The sequence below is a fragment of the Barbus barbus genome, assembly GCF_936440315.1.
Source record: "Barbus barbus genome assembly, chromosome: 2".
Classification (NCBI taxonomy): Eukaryota; Metazoa; Chordata; class Actinopteri; order Cypriniformes; family Cyprinidae; genus Barbus; species Barbus barbus.
Window position 1 is genome coordinate 16,158,348 of NC_136730.1, and position 19,811 is coordinate 16,178,158.

The window sequence follows — 19,811 nt, forward strand, 5'->3', positions numbered from 1 at the left end:
CAGACCAGTTGAGCATGACTCCTGAGCTTGCTACAGTGATGCTGTCACAGCTGGTCTGGTGCCTCATATGCAACCTCTATGGTCAGAGCTGATGGTCCCCTCTGTCTCTGTCTCTCCCTTAGGCCTGCCACACGGGAATGCGCTCCTACATTTACAATAAGAATTCTCTGATTGGCTCGCAGGCCGAGCACTGTGGCATGAGGACCTATTTCTTCAGTGCCGACACACAAGAGGACATGAATGGCTGGATCCGGGCCATGAACCAAGCTGCGCTGATGCAAAGCCATGGCGTGAAGAGGTCAGTCACCTCCTGCTGATGCAAATCTTTTCTCAGGGCTGGTGTCTAGAAACAAGATCAGTATCTCAGAGACCTGGGCAGTGTATTCCATTAAATACAACAGGATAACCCTTACTTTATTAATTTATTTATTTTAGTTCTGCCAAAATTAGCACGTTAACGCAGGCGATTAATTTTTCCAGTTTAGTGGCGTTAAAAAATATTTAACACGGTTAACGCAGCTAGTGTTGGCCACCTTACTCACAGCTGCTGCTTCTGTCTCTTTTTTCTTGACAAGAATTGTGTTTATTTAGACGCAGAACGTCTTTACGACCACATCAAACAGGAGACTTTTCGCACACACTCCAACTTCTCCTCAGCGGCAGGCGCTAGTCAATCGAGCGTGGAAACGGTACAGATGATGAGGCAGCTTCAGCGAACTGCGATCAGATGAGATGTTGTCAGGCCATATGTCAGTAAAAATGAATTTTCCTGTCCTGTCAGCTGTTATACTGTAGCCTGTATCATTTCATATTAAAGCACGCATGAAACTACGAGCATGCATGTCAGATATGCATCACATTGAGCAGCGGCAGCTCTTAAAGTAATAGCAGCTAAATAACCTACCTAATAAGCTTCTGTGATGTCTATTAATCAGAGAACAAAAGAAAAAGAGGATATCAATAACTTTTGTAGCTATAAGGATTCATCTACATTTAATTTAGAATTTAGTGTTTGATATCTTTACTCAATGTCTGTATATTTCCTACTTGCTGAAGGGCACAGGTATGACATTTATTATAATGGGTTCAAGGAAAGATTGTTTTAAGTTAACTTAAATTAGAAGTTGTTATTTTTTTAAAGTCTAATAAATGTTCAAATTGATAGCTCTCAATTATACTGTAATGTTCAATGGCTATAGTCAATAGTTAAATATTAGGAAAAAAGAAAATTTTCCTAGACACATCAGTAGTATTGGTATCAGTGATACTCGCCTTCAGTCATAAAGAAAAGATGCCATTTAAAAAAATATACCACCTTTATTTTGTTTCTACATTAATTTGAAGATTGAATGTGAAATTATTGCAATATAAAAGTATATTTAAAAACTTTAATGTTGGGTGGGATTAATCACGATTAATTTCAGAAAAATGTGCAATTAATTAGTTAATTTACTTTAATTGATAGCACTAATTTATTTATTTTTCAAACAGTGATTTTATTTGTCAGACATAACAAAACAAGGAAAAGCAGACAATAAATGCATAAAAATGACATAGAACATAAAATTACATCAAAATACAAAAATATAAATAAATAATACACACCAATGAATTGAAAAAAAAAAAAATTCTTAATCTTCCTGTTTGTGCTGGATTCATAGAAATATAATGAAAAGGACCTCTGAAACAACTTATCTTTTCTGCTGACATGGCCAAGGCTGCATGGTTGGAGAAAAATAATATTACCCAATAATATCGCTGTGTAATATTTTTTACTCCCTCATGGTCCAGTCAAATAGCTATGGATTTTGTCTATACAGATCCCCTACACATGTCCTTAGAAGTTTCCTTGCATATTTCTTCTCAGAAAATGCCACATTTAAAAAAATGTCAATGCAGCTTAATGTTTTCTTTAGAACTGGCTTACAGTTCTAGACATTTTGAGAAAATAACCCGGTATAGTATTAAATCTTCTCCTTACTGCTTTCTCCTCACTCTTGAATTTCCTCTATTTAACACTCATTACTGTCACTTATCACATATCACTGTCATTACTGTTCCTTATTCTTTGATATTATGTTCTTTTGCCTTGGTCTGTATGTAAAGTGATGATTGATATTTCCAGCTATGAGAATTTCATGCACAATAGAAGTGAAGTGGTCTTAATGGTTTCTGCACTACTGTTAAGTTAATTGATCTAGTTAAGGCTGTCCACTGATGTCTTCCATCTATCAGGGTTAAAGCTACAGTCATTCTTGACTTTGAGCGCCATTCATTTTTATTCAACTCGGGAGGCCAGCAACACAAGCACATGCAAGGGGAAAAAAAAAGTTGCCTTTCTCTGTGTATCCAAATTTAAGTTTGGTGAGCTCTGAGCTGCGAATTCACAAAGCACAAAGATATTAATCTTATAACAGACCCAAAGAGCATCACAAATTGTCCTCTTGGGTGAATTCAGAGCATACACAAACCTAAAATTGCCTGGTTTGCAGTATTTTGGGGTCTAAAGTAATTTTCTAGGCTCAGTATGATTGCAGCTTTGCTCTTTGTGCTGACTTGGTTGTGTATTTGAAATTGTTACTACTTAACTTTTAAAAAATTCACTTTGGGGACAATTTGCTGTCCTCGAAAGTATTTGGATTCTTTTTAAGATAGGCATTCAAGTCACTGGAAATGCTGTTTGGATTAATAAACTGTAGCTGTATGCTATGGACTAGTTATTTAAAGGAATAGTTCACCTAAAAATGAAAATGTACTTACCCTCAGGCCTTCCAAGATGTGGATGATTTTGTTTCTTCATCAGAATGGATTTGGAGAAATGTATCATTACATCACTTGCTCAGCAATGGATCCTCTGCAGTGAATGGGTTCCAAACAGCTGAAAAAACATCACAGTAGTCCACAAGTAATCCACATGACTTGTTATTGTGATGTTTTTATCAGCTCTTTGAACTCTCATTCTGATGGCACCCATTCACTGCAAAGAATACATTGGTGAGTAAGTAATCAAAGGCTAAATTTCTCGAAATCTCTTCTGATGAAGTAACAAATTCATCTACATTTTGGATAGTCTGGAGGTAAGTAAATTTTCAGCAAATTGTAATTTTTGGGTGAACTATTCCTTTAAGCTCATGTCTGATGTGATGTATATAGATCAGGGGTACAGCAAAAACAGCATGCGGCGTCCTCACTCATCTGCTGCTGTTGTGCTGGTGCAGAGGCACAGTGCCATAGTTGTATACACTTTGACACTGTAGCTCTGAGGAGGAGTATCACTGCGGCACGCTGCAGCCAGCTGACTGTGGGCCACCAGCCCAGAACACAGCACTCGGACTGGGGCGTGATGTTAGTGTGCTGCCCCCATGCTCTTCACTTCCATGATTGCAGAGAGGGTTTGTCCCTAGGGCTTTCCTTATAGCTGGGCTTTTATGGTATACATAAAAAGGAGAGTAGGTGGTTAATAACCCTGAAGGTGGTTTATAATGTCATTTATGGTTGGTAAGGCTAGTGTAGTGGCTGTATTTGTTGGATTTTGTAGGCAAATGATTTTACACAAATATGTGAATTGTTGGCAGTGTTGCTATACTTGCCAATCTGATGCCAGACCACCTGTCTGATCACGGTGAGGGGTGAAATGTCAGTGTTAGTGCTGCTGTACTGTTTTGAGGTTCTGCTGTAGGCCCTTGATTTGTCTGAGGGAGATTTTGAATGTAATATAACAGTGCCATCTAGGGATAGATTGACAGTATTGCAGAATATGACTTTACCTTTGTCAATTTTTAATGTTTTGATGCTTTTCGGGTTTCCTTTAGTTTTTTTTTTTTTTTAGTTTTTTTATGCCAGTTCATTTATAAATAAATCATAAATGTGTTTTAAATATGAACTTTTTGGGCTGATCTAATAAAGAAAATAAATATCTAAATAGCTGAAATGAACTGATTAAATTAAATGAGTTGATACGTTATAGGTATATATTAATGAATTATTGATTAATTATGCCGTATCTGGTCAAATTAGACTAAAATATACTAAAATTATAAGGTTATGCAGCCTATCACAAGGAATAAATGATTAGTCCAAAAAAAACCAAAAAAAACATTTTGAAACTAAATCTGTCTTCATTTGGGCACAAAAAGAGTTTGGTTTCCACAAAAATATTAAGCATAAATTCTTTCAGCAATAATAAGAAATATTTCTTGAGCAAATCAGCATATTAGAATGATTTCTGAAGGATCTTGTGACACTGAAGACTGGAGTAATGCATTCAGTTTTGCCATCACAGAAATAAATTATATTTCAAAATATATTAAAAGTTATATAATAATATTTTATTTAAATATATTAGAAGTTATTTTAAATTGTAACTATGCTTTACAATATTATTGTTTTTAATGTATTTTTAATTAAATAAATAGTTTTGGTGAGCATAATATAATTATTTCAAAAATAAAACTCTTACAAACCTCAATGTTTTGAATAGTAGTATGTATAATACAGTATATACAGTAGTACATTAGTCACATGAGCTACTTTTATGATGTTTTTATGGCATATTTTTGGAGCTTGACAGCTCCTGGTACCCTCCACTTTCATTGTGTAGTAGAAAGAAGCTCAGATGTTATGCTAAATTCTTCTTTTGATGTTCTACAGAAGAGAATGTCATACTTTTTTGAAATGTCATGTTGCAATTAGGATAGATTTAGATAGCTAGATAGTCGGTTCAAGGTCAGTTGTCTGCACAATGAGTTGTAGATTCAATTATAATTAATGCAAAAGTGTAAACTCATTTTTGTCCTTTTTGCTTCCTAATACTGGTACATCATCAGAAATAAGTCTTAAGTTATATCTCTTGTTAAAGATCAAATATAAACTGTTTGTTTTCTACTATTAAATAACTCTATTTCCCTCCACAGAGAAGCCGAAAGAAGCTTCAAACCTGAGCAGCAAGCAGTCCCTCAGACCAACCATTTCAGCAGCAGCATCAAAAGCTCCTCCCAGGCCGAGGGCCTCCAGCAGACAGCGCATGTGGAGGTGGCAGAGCTGAGGCCAGAGCGAGATGGGGAGGAGTGCTACGTTTACAGCAAGGAAGTGTTCGAGGATCCTGTTAAAATCTCCTCTGGAGAGTTGGAGATGGAAGGGATTTCCCAATCAGGTGCCCATTCTCGCCCACCTTCCACGGTGCCTGCCCACAGGAACGGGCTGCCCCCCTCGGGCATACCTCCTGATCAGAACGGGAATGTGGTGTATAAGAGGGGTCTCATACCCCGTACAGACACAGAAAAAAAAGTGCAAAGAAAAACTGCACTGGCTCAGGTCGAGCACTGGGTGAAGGTGCAGAAAGGAGACCCCAAAAGGTCAGTTTTGTGTGTTTGTGCTGTGATAAGGGAAAAAATGTTAGAAAAGCATACAGGGTTATATGTAATACTCTAATTAAATGATGTAACATTGGGAACTCGAGCCATTGTAGGATTCAGTTCACATATAGAATCGTCTTATGAAGGAGCTCCCACTAGTGGTTATGATGTAAACACACTAAATATTAAAGGGAATGTTTTGTGTTGTAGCAACAGCATTCTGGTTATTAGTTTTTTTCCCCTTTTTTTGGAAAAACCATCCAGTAATCACATTTACACTATTTCACTTAAAATAAAAGCCCATGGGACATATCTACATTTTAGCAAAAAAAAAAACACCCGTGTAAAACAATACCTTACCTTTAAGTTATATATATATACACACAGTGGTGTGAAAAAGTGTTGGCCCCCTTCCTGATTTTTTTTTTTTTTTGCATGTTTGTCACACTTTAATGTTTCAGATCATCACACAAATTTAAATATTAAGCAAAGATAACACAAGTGAACACAACAGGCAGTTTTTGAATTAAGTTTTTTTTATTATGAAGGGAAAACAAAATCCAAACCCACATGGCCCTGTGTGAAAAAGTGCTTGCCCCCTAAACCTAATAACTGGTTGGGCCACCCTTAGCAGCAACAACTGCAATCAAGCGTTTGCGGTAACTTGCAATGAGTCTGTTACAGCGCTGTGGAGGAATTTTGGCAGAATTGTTGTAATTCAGCCACATTGGAGGGTTTTTGAGCATGAACTGCCTTTTTAATGTCATGTCACAGCATCTCAATAGGATTCAGGTCAGGACTTTGACTAGGCCACTCCAAAGTCTTCATTTTGTTTTTCTTCAGCCATTCAGAGGTGGATTTGCTGGTGTGTTTTGGATCATTGTCCTGCTGCAGAACCCAAGTTCGCTTCAGCTTGAGGTCACGAACAGATGACCGGACATTGTCCTTCAGGATTTTTTGGTAGACAGCTGAATTCATGGTTCCATTTATCACAGCAAGTCTTCCAGGTCCTGAAGCAGCAAAATAGGGGGTCTTTTGTGACCTCCTGGATGAGTCGTCGCTGCTCTCTTGGGGTAATTTTGGTCGGCCGGCCACTCCTGGAAAGGTTCACCACTGTTTCATGTTTTCGCCATTTGTGGATAATGGCTCTCACTGTGGTTCGCTGGAGTCCCAAAGCTTTAGAAATGGCTTTATAACCTTTTCCAGACTGATAGATCTCAATTACTTTCTTTCTCATTTGTTCCTGAATTTCTTTGGATCTCAACATGATGTGTAGCTTTTGAGGATCTTTTGGTCTACTTCACTTTGTCAGGCAGGTCCTATTTAAGTGATTTCTTGATTGCGAACAGGTCTGGCAGTAATCAGGCCTGGGTGTGGCTAGAGAAACTGAACTCAGGTGTGATAAACCACAGTTATGTTTTAACGAGGGGGAGGGGGCAAGCAGTTTTTCACACAGGGCCATGTGGGTTTGGATTTTGTTTTCCCTTCATAAAAAAAATAATTTAAAAACTGCATGTTGTGTTTACTTGTGTTATCTTTGATTAATATTTAAATTTGTTTGATCTGAAGCATTAAAGTGTGACAAATGTGCAAGACAAATTTAAAATCAGGAAGGGGGCCAACACTTTTTCACACCACTGTGTGTATATATATATATATATATATATATATATATATATATATATATATATATATATATATATATATACATATTTCCCTTTTTATTAGTTTATTTTAATTATTATTAGCATTATTATTATTTGTGCAATGGTTAATATATGAGTTACTATTGTTGTTGGTGATTAATAATAATAATAATAAATTTACAGCACAGGCCAGAATAAAACCATTTTAAAAGAATATTTTAAAAAAAAATGTTTTTATATAAATACTGTGTATAGTATATGAATGCTAACTGCCAGTGGGAAGGACAGAATATTAACTGTAAAATAACTTCTTTTTTTTTTTTTACCAAATTGCAGCCATCCCACTGCTGAGTACACACTACCCAGACGGACACCACCTCTCCAGCCTAAGTCCGTCATGATGGATACGTACCAGTCGTTGCCAAAGACCACTCGCCACCACTCAGGAGGCAGTTCCCCACCAGTGTCCCGCAACCTGCCTAGTGACTATAAGTACGCCCACGACCGTCTTAGTCACTTTCGTATGTCCACTGATGAGCGGTTGGCCACTAAAGAGGGCATGGTGTGGCAGCTGTACGAGTGGCAGCAACGCCAACAGTTCCGCCATGGAAGCCCCACTGTACCAATCTACACCGGCCCGGACTACATGGACACGTCTGCCTTCAGAGTTACTCTGGAAATGCCACGATCCATATCTGTGCCACCATCACCATGTGACATACCCCCACCCGGCCACTCCTCCAAGTCATTGTCCCCACGCAGGCCCCACACGCCCGCCGACAGGGTGACGGTGCGCCCGCTGGATGACTTCGCCACCGTGGACACTCCCAGTTTGGGTTCTCCCAGAGAAATATGTTCCCAGATTTCAAAGGTAGGGAACGTGGAACAGTTCACATAATCTCACAATTTCAAATTAGTTGTGGTGAGTTCTTCTCTTTGTTCAGACCACAGAAGTGTTGACCACCAAAGGCGTTAAGGGCTATGGGAAAACCAAGTTCCCATTTACTCAAGCTTTGATTTGGACTTTGTGACAGCATTCACACAGTCTTCACTCAGGCCTTGATTCCCAGGTGCAGAGGGTGTGTTAAAAGAGAGCGTTTTTGTTTATGTGTGTCGCTGAAGATGCTTGTGTGACAAATAGTAGCATCTGCCATCTACACCCCCCACATGAGAGCGCCGCTCCCAGTGCCACATTCACACGCAGCAGCAGTCACAGAAGCCTCTGTGCCTCTTACAAATTAACATACTGTCACTATCATTTCTGCTCTGCATACGTCAGGACTCGTGTGAACTCACTAATTACATGCCTCCAACAGAAAGATTCACAGAAGCTGTCAAAAACCAGATAGAAAGAAAAAACAGATCTTCAGTCAATGTGCAGTGATGCCACAAAATATATACAGCAGAATCTAAAAATCTGAAATGCTAGTGAAAATGCTGTAATTGTTTCATTACATATTATATTATCAGCATAACAATTTATAATTAATTGAGAAATTAGTATTTTAGGATAATTTTAGTGTGATGATTGGCATTATTTGAGAATGCTTAAATAGAAAGAATTAGAGAATCTTGTAAAAAAAAAAAGTATGGCAGTTTCCACAAAAATATTAAGCACTGACAATAGTGAGAAATATTTCAGGAGGATCGTGTGACACTGAAAGCTGCAGTAAAAGCTGCTGAAAATTCAGCTTTATCATCATAAAAAAAATTAATTATAATAAAAAAAAAAAAAAAAAAATATATATATATATATATATATATATATATATATATATATATATATATATATATATATATATATATATATATATATATTAAATTATAAAATAATTATTTTAAGTTGTAATGTTATTTCATAATATTATTGTTTTTACTGTATTTTTTTATAAATAAAAGTGGAACATAAGAGACTTACCCCAAACTTTTGAACAGTAGTAGGAGAAGGGGAAAGTATCTATTTTAGGTGCTGTAGCTTGTGACCAAAGGATTTCTGCATTTTAATCACTTGTTGCCTTCAAGTTTAAATTGTTCCAGAGTTTTTTATTCATCTATTTATTTATTTAGTTTTGAAATTGTATTATATTTGTGTTTGTGTGTATATATATATATATATATATATATATACACACACACACACATATATATATATATATATATACACATATATATATATATATATATATATATATATATATATATATATATATATATATATATATATATATATATATATATATATATATATATACATGTGTGTGTGTGTGTATATATATATATATATATATATATATATGTATGTTGAATGTTTGTGTGTTTCATAGAGTGTGTTTTCATAGCTGCTGTCGTGGAGCATATCTCTATGGATGATAACTAGACTGTGTTTAGCTTATAAGATTTGCCAAAGGGCAAGAAAAGCGCCCAGTGAACCTCCTCAGCAGTGGTCTCTTTCTTCTGATCTTGTATTTAAATAAAAAACCTATTATACAGCAAAAATGCAGTGCCGAGGGATTTGCATTGGCGTCTACAGTGCTACTTTGCTGGTATCAAACAAATGTTATTTTAAGAAAGCAGGTTAAAGATAATTTATGTGTAGTTAATTAAATCTCTTGTTGTTTGTGTCCTTTTGAGGTGCTATGATGGGCCTAGATGAAGAATCTTGTATGTTAAGCAAAACTGTCAAACCCTCAAAGCCCTGTGGCACATTTGAAATCAAGCACACAGTTTCTTAGCTAAAATAAACAGATGAATGAGTAAAATGTGCTCTGCTGAGCCCTAGTTTTGTGCTAAACTTTGAAACTGACTTTTACTTGACTTTAAAAATGTACAGTATCCATAAACTAAAATAGATAATTTGAGAACAATAGTGATAAAACTGATGATCTTAATTTTCATTGTAAATGTCACCATATTTTGTATTTTTGTGTCATTACAGACCTCACAAATAGAGAGAAGATCCATGCCAACGATGGGATACATCACACACACAGTCAGTGCACCAAGTCTGCATGGAAAAACGGTAAGACTTACAAGAGAACAGACTTTTTCAGACAAACTATCTAGGAAATATAGGGGATGTGCTTGGTAGATGACATTTTGGCCACAAGGAGCTTTTTGCTTTCTAGTTTTGAGACAGTGAGTTGAGCTGTATCATTAAAGATTGGCAGTTGCAGTTCGCCTTAGTCCACTACTATTGGCCAAATTTCACAACATCTTGGCGCCGTCCTGGTGGTCACCTCCTGAAGTGCTTTCTCTCCCATCTCCCCGCTGTCCTGCAGCTGGAGGAGTTGACCCTGCTGCTCATCCAGCTCAGGAGACACCGGGCCAAGATGGCCAGCGTGCACAGCGACACATTCACACACCTGCAGAACCAGCACAACGGCCTCTCAGGCCCCAGTTTGCAGGTTAGAGGGTCACATTTCCCCCTCAACCCACCCTGAGCCCCCCTCCCATCTGAGCATATCATGCCCTCCTTTCCCTAACTCCCATACCGTGCTCATCTTACTATCGTACGCTGTTGGTTGTAGTTATGATTGCGTTGGTTTGGTGTTAGCTCTCCTTTAGCATGGAGTCTGCAATAGAATGTTACAGCTTGGGCTGCTCAATTTGATGTAACAGTCTGTTTTGTGTTTTTGAAGATATTTTCTTCCACATTTTGCATTTTTGGGATTTTTTTGAAGATTCTTCCTCTCTTGTATTTTGGATCGTCAGATTGCTCCTCAGATAACAGCATGTTGCTTGTTGACTTGCCTGCATTCACATGATTGTATGTTTCCATGAAACGAAAACGTATTAAAAACATCACTGGGTTACTTGTTTATATGTAGTTTTGGATATGAAATGTCCGAAAACTACACAACAATTAGTGTAAACATTTGATCGAACAGACATAAGCTGTTATTCATTCTACTCTCTAGATCTGTCAGTACATAAGTTACAGCAGAGCTCCCCAGCCACCAGGTCGTGACCTAGTACCGGGCTGTGGAAGAGTTGCTACCGGGTCACAATAACACTCTTGGAAAAATGTGTACAGATATGACACTGTTATTTATTGCATGTTAATGATTGTTCTAATTATTCTGTATTTTCTATGTATGCTATTGCTATGGAGTAGCAATTTGACAATTTCATGTAAATTATATGTTCAGTTAGTAAATGAAAGATTGCTGTTGTCTGTCATATATTTATTAGGGGTTAAACAGATTGCTGTAGAGCATAGAGCAAGCATAGAGAAGTATTTTAGACAGCGTGGAAATACAGAGTTCATTAAATTAAATATTTGCTTATCCGAAAAATCATCTGGTCTGTGACTCAAAAACCACAATATAATCCGTTGAACCACTAAATATATATACAGTATACAGTACATAGTACATATACAGTGTGTGTATCTATACAACACATACATGTTTTACCAAATAAAAAGAACAGCACTTTTAGAGTTCATCCCACTCATTGATGTGAGCATAAGTATTGGGACAGTTGAACATAAGGCATATATAAAAGATTAAAAGCTATTATTTAGTTGCAGATCCCTTGCGTACAATCACAGCAGTGAGTCTGTGACCCATAGACATCATCACCAGACTCTTGGTCTCATCCTTTGAAATACTTTTCCCAGCCTTTAATGCAGCCAATTCTAATTGTTGCTTGTTTTGGGGAGTTTCTGCCTTTACTCTCCTCTTCAGCTGGTGAAATTCATGTTCAATCAGATTTAAATCTGGAGATTGACTTGGGCAATCTAAGACTTTCCATTTCTTTGCCCTCATAAACTCCTTGACTGAACTGGCAGGGTGTTTTGGGTCATTGTCCTGATGCAATATGAAGCACTTCCCAATGAATCTGGTGGCATTTTCTTGAAAATTGGTTGGCAAGATGGTTTTGTACCCTTCCAAATTCATTCTGTTACTGTCATCATACATTAAGTCATCAGTAAAGTTGAGAGAGCCTGTTCCAGAGGCAGCCATGCATGCCCATGCTATGACACCACCACCTCCACTGTGCTTTACAGATGAGGCTGTATGCTTGGGATCATTTTCAGTTCCTTTTTTTTCTCCACATTTTTGCTTTCCCATCACTTAGATAAAGGTTCATCTTTGTCTCATCGGTCCATAAACACAGTTCCAAAACTCTTCTGGCTCACGTTTGTGCTTTTTTGCAAACTCTAATCCTGCCTTTCTATTTTTGGTGCTGGTCAGAGGTTTGCATCTTGCTGTGTAGCATCTGTAATTCTGTGTCAAAGTCTCCTGAGGACAGTACATTGTCAGAGCATCACCCCAGCTTTCTGGAAGTTGTTGGTGATTTTACAGACACGTCTTTTAGGTTTAATTTTCACAGATTTTATGATTTGTCTGTCATCAACTACTATTGTTTTCTCAGCCGATCTGGGGCCAGATTCACAAAACATTCTTAAAAAGGAATTTCTTCTTAAATGCCATTTTCTTCTTATTTTTTAACTTAAGAAAAAAGTTAAGAATATTTTGTATTCCCAAACATTCTTCTAAAGAATATTCTTATATTTTTTCTTAAGATTGTTCTTAAGACAAAAATGAAGAAGAATTCAAATTCTTGAAAAGAATCTTCTTAAAAATCATCGTAAATAACTTCTTAAATTTAGGACACCCCCAGACTTGAAATGTCTTAAATCCAAAACAGTAAGAATTATTTAATGAATTTATGGGTTATTTCAAATTAATTGCTATATTTAAGCATTACAACAACGTTAGCTATATATAGCCTAATACATAGTATGACTATTAATAGCTATGTGCGTGAGTTTTCTGAAGTGACAGCGATGACTGATAATGTAAACAATGATCAGTCATGATTAGCCTATGTGTGACACTACTTTTTGCTGACTTCAAAACTCAGTAGCAACTCTACAAAAACGAGTAAGATAGGGAATTTTAATTGGACGCTATTATTTTAGCATATAAATACGACATAATGTTTGGCAGTATGCAGCACATATGACTGTGCAGCGCGGACACGCATACCGGAAGTGTTCACTCGGATGAGATGTAAGACACAGCACTACAAAACGGAATGAAACAGATCACTGTGGCTTGAGACAGGCTGTTCAAAAACATGCCGCATTAAAAATGTAAAGCTGAGGGCCAATCAAAATCGTGACAAAAAGAGTGTGCGTGCTTACTATGATTATTAGGGTAATCTGCAGGAAGTGCAAAAAGACAATAAAGTGTGAGTTTAGACTGTCATTCCTTCTTAAGAAGAAAATGACAATGTTCTTAAGAATATATTTGAGAACTTATTAAGGATTTTTCAAGAATTGCACTTAAGAACATTCTTACGAACTTCGTGTAATTTATCTTAAGAAATTTCTTAACTTATTTATTAAGAAGATTTTCGTGAATCCGTCCCCAGGTCGTTGTTGGTTGCTGGTGTCGCTGGTGGTTTCCAAACTCTTGATTTGTCAATGCCCTTTATTTTTGCTGTAGCTCTAATTGACTTCCTCTTTTCTTTTAGCATCCAAATTGCTTGCTTTTCTCTCAAAGTCAGCTCCCTCATCTTCATCCTGGTTTGTGTGTGTCATCATCGAATGCAAGATTCAGAATACAGAAGTAATGGATATAACTGATACGACACATTCGCTGCAACGGGACACAGCTGATCACTTAGAAAGACCTGTGAGGCAACTGTTCCAATACTTATGCTCACATCAGATAGAGGAACGAAACTCTAAAAGTGCTGAACTTCTTAGCTGGTAAAACATCTATGTGTTGAATCACCCAATAATAAAATGTGACATTCTGTAGTTTTGTCTCAAATGAATAAATGAACTAGTATTCTACAACATTTACAGCATTGTTGTAAAATACTGTTGTACTGTTTTTTCCCAATGAACTTTGTCCTACACCACAGTGCATCAGATTTTCAGACTGAAGCTTGGGGACATTCAGTGGTCTTCCAGATACTAAATTGTCAGTAACTTTTCTTGTTGTTAAAAAAAAAAAAAAAAAAAAAAGGTACAAACAAATAAAAATAAAGTATTATGTACATTACTTTTCAGAAGTTTCAGATGAGTAAATTTTCTTTAAAGGTTTTTGAAAGCCATCTCTTTTGCTCACCTAAGCTTTTATTTGGTCAAAAATGCAGTTCAAACAGTAATATTGTGAAATGTTATTACAATTTAAATAAAGGTTTTCTATTATATTTTAAAATGTAATTTCCTGTGATGGTAAAGCTGAATTTTTAGCAGCTATTATGTGACTGCTATTATGTCTTCAATGTGACATAATCCATCAGAAATCATTCTAAAATACTGATTTGCTTCTCAAGAAACATTTCTTATTATCAGCGTTGAAAACAGTTGCTTCGTGTTTTTTGGAAACCGTAATACATTTTCAGCATTCTGTGGTGAAGAGAAAGTTAAAAAAAACAACACAGAAAAACTTTTGTAACATTATAAATATCTTTATTGTTACTTTGGATCAATTTAATACACCTTTGCTAAGTGATGTTACATTGTATGCTAAAAATAGTATATAAATTTCTAAAGTAAAAAATACCACAAACTTTTGAACAGTAGTGCTTTTTTTTTTAAATAACCAGGATTTTTAAATAGCCATCATGATAACATGCACTTGCACGATGTGTAATAATGTACCAGCATTTGGATTTACAGTGCGCATGAAAATCAGTCTCAGTCTTGCACGTTATACTCTCAGCCATGTGTCATGTGACCTGTTTCTTCATTTCCCATTTAAAGGCAGATGACACTTACATCCAGCTGAAGAAGGACCTGGAGTATCTAGACCTGAAGGTGGGCTCTAGTGGATCTGCCTTCACATACCTCCTCCTCTCATCTTCTCCCTCTCTCCTCAAGGCATAAATTCTTCCTGATTTTCCCCCTCTCCTTATTCTCTATAACAGCTGCCCTGCTCTCTGACCCTGAAGGATGTGTAGAGTGAATTTTGAAATCGAAGATTAAATAAATTTACATCAGTCAATATTGACAGAGCAATGTGTGATTTTAAGCTTTGGCAGCTAAAAATCTGATTTTATGCTACAGTTTAGCAATCAAAGTCTTTACGGATGCATGGATGTAGTGACTGTAGTGATGGCTTACAGGAGGAGATTTTGATTTAGATTTTGATTCTGAGCTGTTTTTCTTATGACATCAGCGGCCTTTAGAGCTCTTATGTAGAGTTTCTCCACTTTTGTCACAAACGTTTTATGTTCACCGACTTTTCCGATCCTGTTTGATATGGAGCGCATTACCTGCTTTAATTATTAATTCAGAATTCAAATGTATACATTGCCTAAATTTATACTCACATTTCACAAAAACCCTTTTATCTTCATTTCAAACAGATGAAAAGTATTGAACCTCTCATCTATTCGGTACACAGTGCATTCGGTCTGAATGTAAGGATGGTGTGCATAACAAAATGTGACCATTTCATGCCTTCACCTGGTGTAGTGATGTAAACCCCCGGACCGTTATCTTTGCTTTGCTCTGAGTCATTCCTATGTGCATGTGCTACTTTGACAGCTTAATTTTTTTTCAAGGACACCCAAGGTTGTTCTTTAGGTAAAATATCAATACTGCTCTGATGTATTGTAGCGATTGCACTGTAATTGTGAACATTATGTAAAGGCTGTGCTAATTATTTCCATGAAGACATTAGGCATCAAGGAATTACCCTAGAGTCTGAGGTTTTTTGTTAATGAGTGAACGTTTACAGACAGCTGCTCTTACTTATAAAGTATCCTTTAGCTAACCCTTGTTTATCACTAAATGACAGTCTTTCAGTGGGTTGCAGCTTGTCGTAGGCTTCATTCCCACACGGTTTATGTCAAGTTCACCACTGATGAAAAGTATTGATACCTTGCCAAATCAAGAGCAACGCTTTGGGTGGATCATTGCGGCTCTCCCCAAATACCCCAGTTGCTGTTTGTACGTAAACACATCACAGCGCTTCCAAAAAGAGTGTTGGTTTGTTTTTTGTTGTTGTTTTGTTCATCTCGAGATATTATGAGTTTGCTAAAACACAGTTTGTTTATATGATTTCAACAACCCTTTGTCAATAGGCTGTGCAGTCTTGATGGTTGCTTGATCGATGCAACCTTACAGCTTCTTAGTCTTGGTGTTGATGCTAATGTCTTTGAAAGCGTATGAGCTTTTGCATTTTGTCAACAGGTAACTGGACGTGACTCGCTTAAAGATCGACCACCTCGGCCAGTTAAAATAGCTGAAAGTGACATAGATGTAAGTTCTGTTCTCTATTTATTAAAGCCCACTTTCTGAGCCTTGTCTCCCCACTCGATCTCTCTGTTTGCTTTGCACAGAAAGCTGTTAGTCAAGCCTGAATTTGTGCAAGTAAACACAGGCATCGGAGTGAGGCGGTGGTACACGCTGTGGGGAGATGCAAGCTCTCTCTCAGTGTCAAGAAGAAATTGAAATTATTGACGAGGGCTTTTTATATTCAATGCTCAATTTAAAGAGAAAAATACATGCAATGGGAGTTTTATACTTTGGGCTTGTAAATTTTTCAGTTTGATTTTTGTTTTCCAGTGCCCTGACTGTTTTTCGTTTGATTGGAGGTAAATAATCTGGAAGTCTTGGCTTTTCATCATTAACATTGTTTCAGTTTAACAATTTATAAGAATTTTGTTGGTGGATTTATCTGCGTGATGAATATTTAATGTTGTTAAAACAACAATATATGGCTGTAAAATAATAACTGCTTAATAATTAATCGGAGGGAACGATAAACAGCGGAGAATAAACAGGCAGTGTGAAGAAGACCGTAAACAAGGCACTTGTGCAGCTTATGTCTCTCCCGCAAGCGCACACGTACCCTAACCCATTTTTCGCTGAGAAAATGCTGTTTGTTTCTGCAAATAATGACACCAGAATTGTCTTGGGTGCATGGAGTTTATGCTAATGGATGTCTTCAATAGTGGGAAATGTTGAATATGGAATAGCGGAAGAATGTATTCCGTCGGCCCTCTGTTTGATATGTTTGTATGTGTTAATGGATTCAGTTCAGTCGTGGCCTCTGTTTGGTGACCATGTTTTATTGCTGCTTGTGATTGTCTCTCCAGGTAAAGCTTAGTAGGTTATGCGAGCAAGACAAGATCCTACAGGAACTGGAGGCCAGGATACGCACACTCAAAGAAGATAAGGTGCTTTGTTTTTTCTTATCTAAATTTTGCATTCTAAATCAGGCTTTGAGGATATTGAATTGTGTGTCAGCTGAATGGTAAAAAGTCATTTAGTTTTCAGCAGGGCTAATCAAATTATGGCAGAAATCATAATTGTAATTTCATATCAATTAAGCTGTATACACTACCATTTACAAGCTTTGAGCCAGTAAGATTTATATTTTAATTATTTTAAAAAAGAAATTAATACTTTTATTGGTAACACTAAAGCTTTTATGTGTAATGCATTATAAATGTAGTTTTATGCCTTGTAATGTACCTTATAATGCATTGTACAATCTCATGAATAATTGTAACCACAGTTAATACATTATAACACTTACAAATTCATTGTTCCACTATACATTTTAAATGACAATATATAATGTACTACAACATGTATTATGAATAATTATAATTCATTATACCCTTTAATATCCCTTTATAATGCATTGTACATAAAGGCTTTAAGTAAAGTGTTACCCTTTCACTTAGCAAGGATGTATTAAATTGATCCAAAGTGACTGTAAAGTTCATGTTAATGTTACAAAATAATGTTAAAAATCTATACTTTTCTATGCTGTTCTTTTTTATTCATTTAAGAATCCTGTTAAAAATGCATCACAGTTTCCATTCAAATAATGGCTGTTGAATTCCAGTTTTGCCAAAAATAAAAATATATGAAAATAGAAACGTTATTGTAAATTGTAATCTTATTTTTCAATATTACTGATTTACTGTTGGTGAGCATTCAAAAACATAAAAAAATCTTACAGATCCCAAACTTTTGAATATCCAAAAGATGTCTACACTGCACAATAAAAAAAGTTTCACTCTGTGTCTATACCTTGTTGATTATAGTAGAATCGTTGTGGTTTGTCATGTCAGTAAATTGCACTCAAAGTGAAATGTGGTATTGTGCAATTGTTAGTTTGAAGATCTATTTCTACTTAATTTAACCCTTTAAAATGATTCTGTTGTAACCTAATATAGCCAGACTTGACTTGACCATAATAAATAGATTCTTTACTTGAACATAACCAGTTTTAGATACGTAATGTACAACCCGAATTCCGGAAATGTTGGGACATTTTTTAAATTTGAATAAAATGAAAACTAAAAGACTTTCAAATCACATGAGCCAATATTTTATTCACAATAGAACATAGAGAACATAACAAATGTTTAAACAGAGAAATTTTACACTTTTATCCACTAAATTTCACATTTGATGCCTGGTACAGGTCTCAAAAAAGTTGGCACGGGGGCAACAAAGGGCTGAAAAAGCAAGAAATTCTGAAAAGATTCAGATGGGAGAACATCTAGCAACTAATTAAGTTAATTGACATCAGGTCTGTAACATGATTAGCTATAAAAGGGATGTCTTAGAGAGGCAGAGTCTCTCAGAAGTAAAGATGGGCAGAGGTTCTCCAGTCTGTGAAAGAGTGCATAAAAAGATTGTGGAATACTTTAAAAACAACGTTCCTCAATGTCAAATTGCAAAGACTTTGCAGTCTCATCATCTACAGTGCATGACATCATCTAAATATTCAGAGAAACTGGAGAAATCTCTGTGTTAGGGACAAGGCTGAAGACCTTTGTTGGATGCCCGTGGTCTTCGGGCCCTCAGATGACACTGCATCACTCATCGGCATGATTCTGTCATTGACATTACTAAATGGGCTCAGGAATACTTCCAGAAACCACTGTCGGTAAACACAATCCGCCGTGCCATCTGCAGAAGCCAACTAAAGCTCTGTCATGCAAAAAATAAGCCATATGTGAACATGGTCCAGAAGCGCCGTCGTGTCCTGTGGGCCAAGGCTCATTTAAAATGGACCATTTCAAAGTGGAAAGGTGTCCTATGGTCAGATGAGTCCAAATTTGACATTCTTGTTGGAAATCACGGACGCCGTATCCTCCAGGGCTAAAGAGGAGAGAGACATTCCAGTGTGTTATCAGTGTTCAGTTCAAACGCCAGCATCTCTGATGGTATGGGGGTGCATAAGTGTATACGGTAATGGGCAGCTTGCATGTTTTGGAAGGCACTATGAAAGGCACTATGAATGCTGAAAGGAATATAAAGGTTTTAGAGCAACATATGCTCACCTCCCGATGATGTCTATTTCAGGGAAGGCCTTGTGTATTTCAGCAGGACAATGCAAAACCACATACTGCAGCTATTACAACAGCATAGCTTTGTAGTAGAAGAGTCCGGGTGCTGAATTGGCCTGCCTGCAGTCCTGATCTTTCAGCTATAGAGAACATTTGGTGCATCATTAAACGAAAAATACGTCAAAGACGACCACAAACTCTTCAGCAGCTGGAAGCCTATATAAGCCAAGAATGGGACCAAATTCCAACACCAAAACTCCATAAACTCATAACCTTGATGCCCAGACGTCTTCAGACTGTTTTGAAAAGAAGAGGAGATGCTACACCATGGTAAACATGCCCCCGTCCCAACTATTTTGAGACCTGTAGCAGGCATCAAATTTGAAATGAGCTCATTTTGTGCATAAAATTGAAATATTTCTCTGTTTAAACATTTGTTATGTTATCTATGTTACATTGTGAATAAAATATTGGCTCATGTGATTTGAAATTCTTTTAGTTTTCATTTTATTACAATTTAAAAAAA

General features: G+C 36.6%; 1 protein-coding gene across 8 annotated transcripts in view; it reads left to right on the forward strand.

Annotated features, from left to right (window-relative positions):
- The window catches only part of LOC306877896 (pleckstrin homology domain-containing family A member 7-like), a 106,752-nt gene that overhangs the window by 71,771 nt on the left and 15,170 nt on the right, over positions 1 to 19,811 (forward strand). For 6 of the 8 annotated variants that reach the window (XM_079429915.1, XM_079429918.1, XM_079429916.1 and 3 more), the window contains 8 exons: positions 123 to 298; positions 4,914 to 5,354; positions 7,337 to 7,871; positions 9,936 to 10,019; positions 10,279 to 10,404; positions 14,730 to 14,783; positions 16,164 to 16,232; positions 17,072 to 17,152. In XM_079429915.1, the coding sequence (XP_079286041.1) occupies positions 123 to 298; positions 4,914 to 5,354; positions 7,337 to 7,871; positions 9,936 to 10,019; positions 10,279 to 10,404; positions 14,730 to 14,783; positions 16,164 to 16,232; positions 17,072 to 17,152 (1,566 nt within the window). The remainder of the gene's footprint in view (positions 1 to 122; positions 299 to 4,913; positions 5,355 to 7,336; positions 7,872 to 9,935; positions 10,020 to 10,278; positions 10,405 to 14,729; positions 14,784 to 16,163; positions 16,233 to 17,071; positions 17,153 to 19,811) is intronic. The other 2 variants (XM_079429917.1, XM_079429922.1) reach the window with 1 other exon arrangement.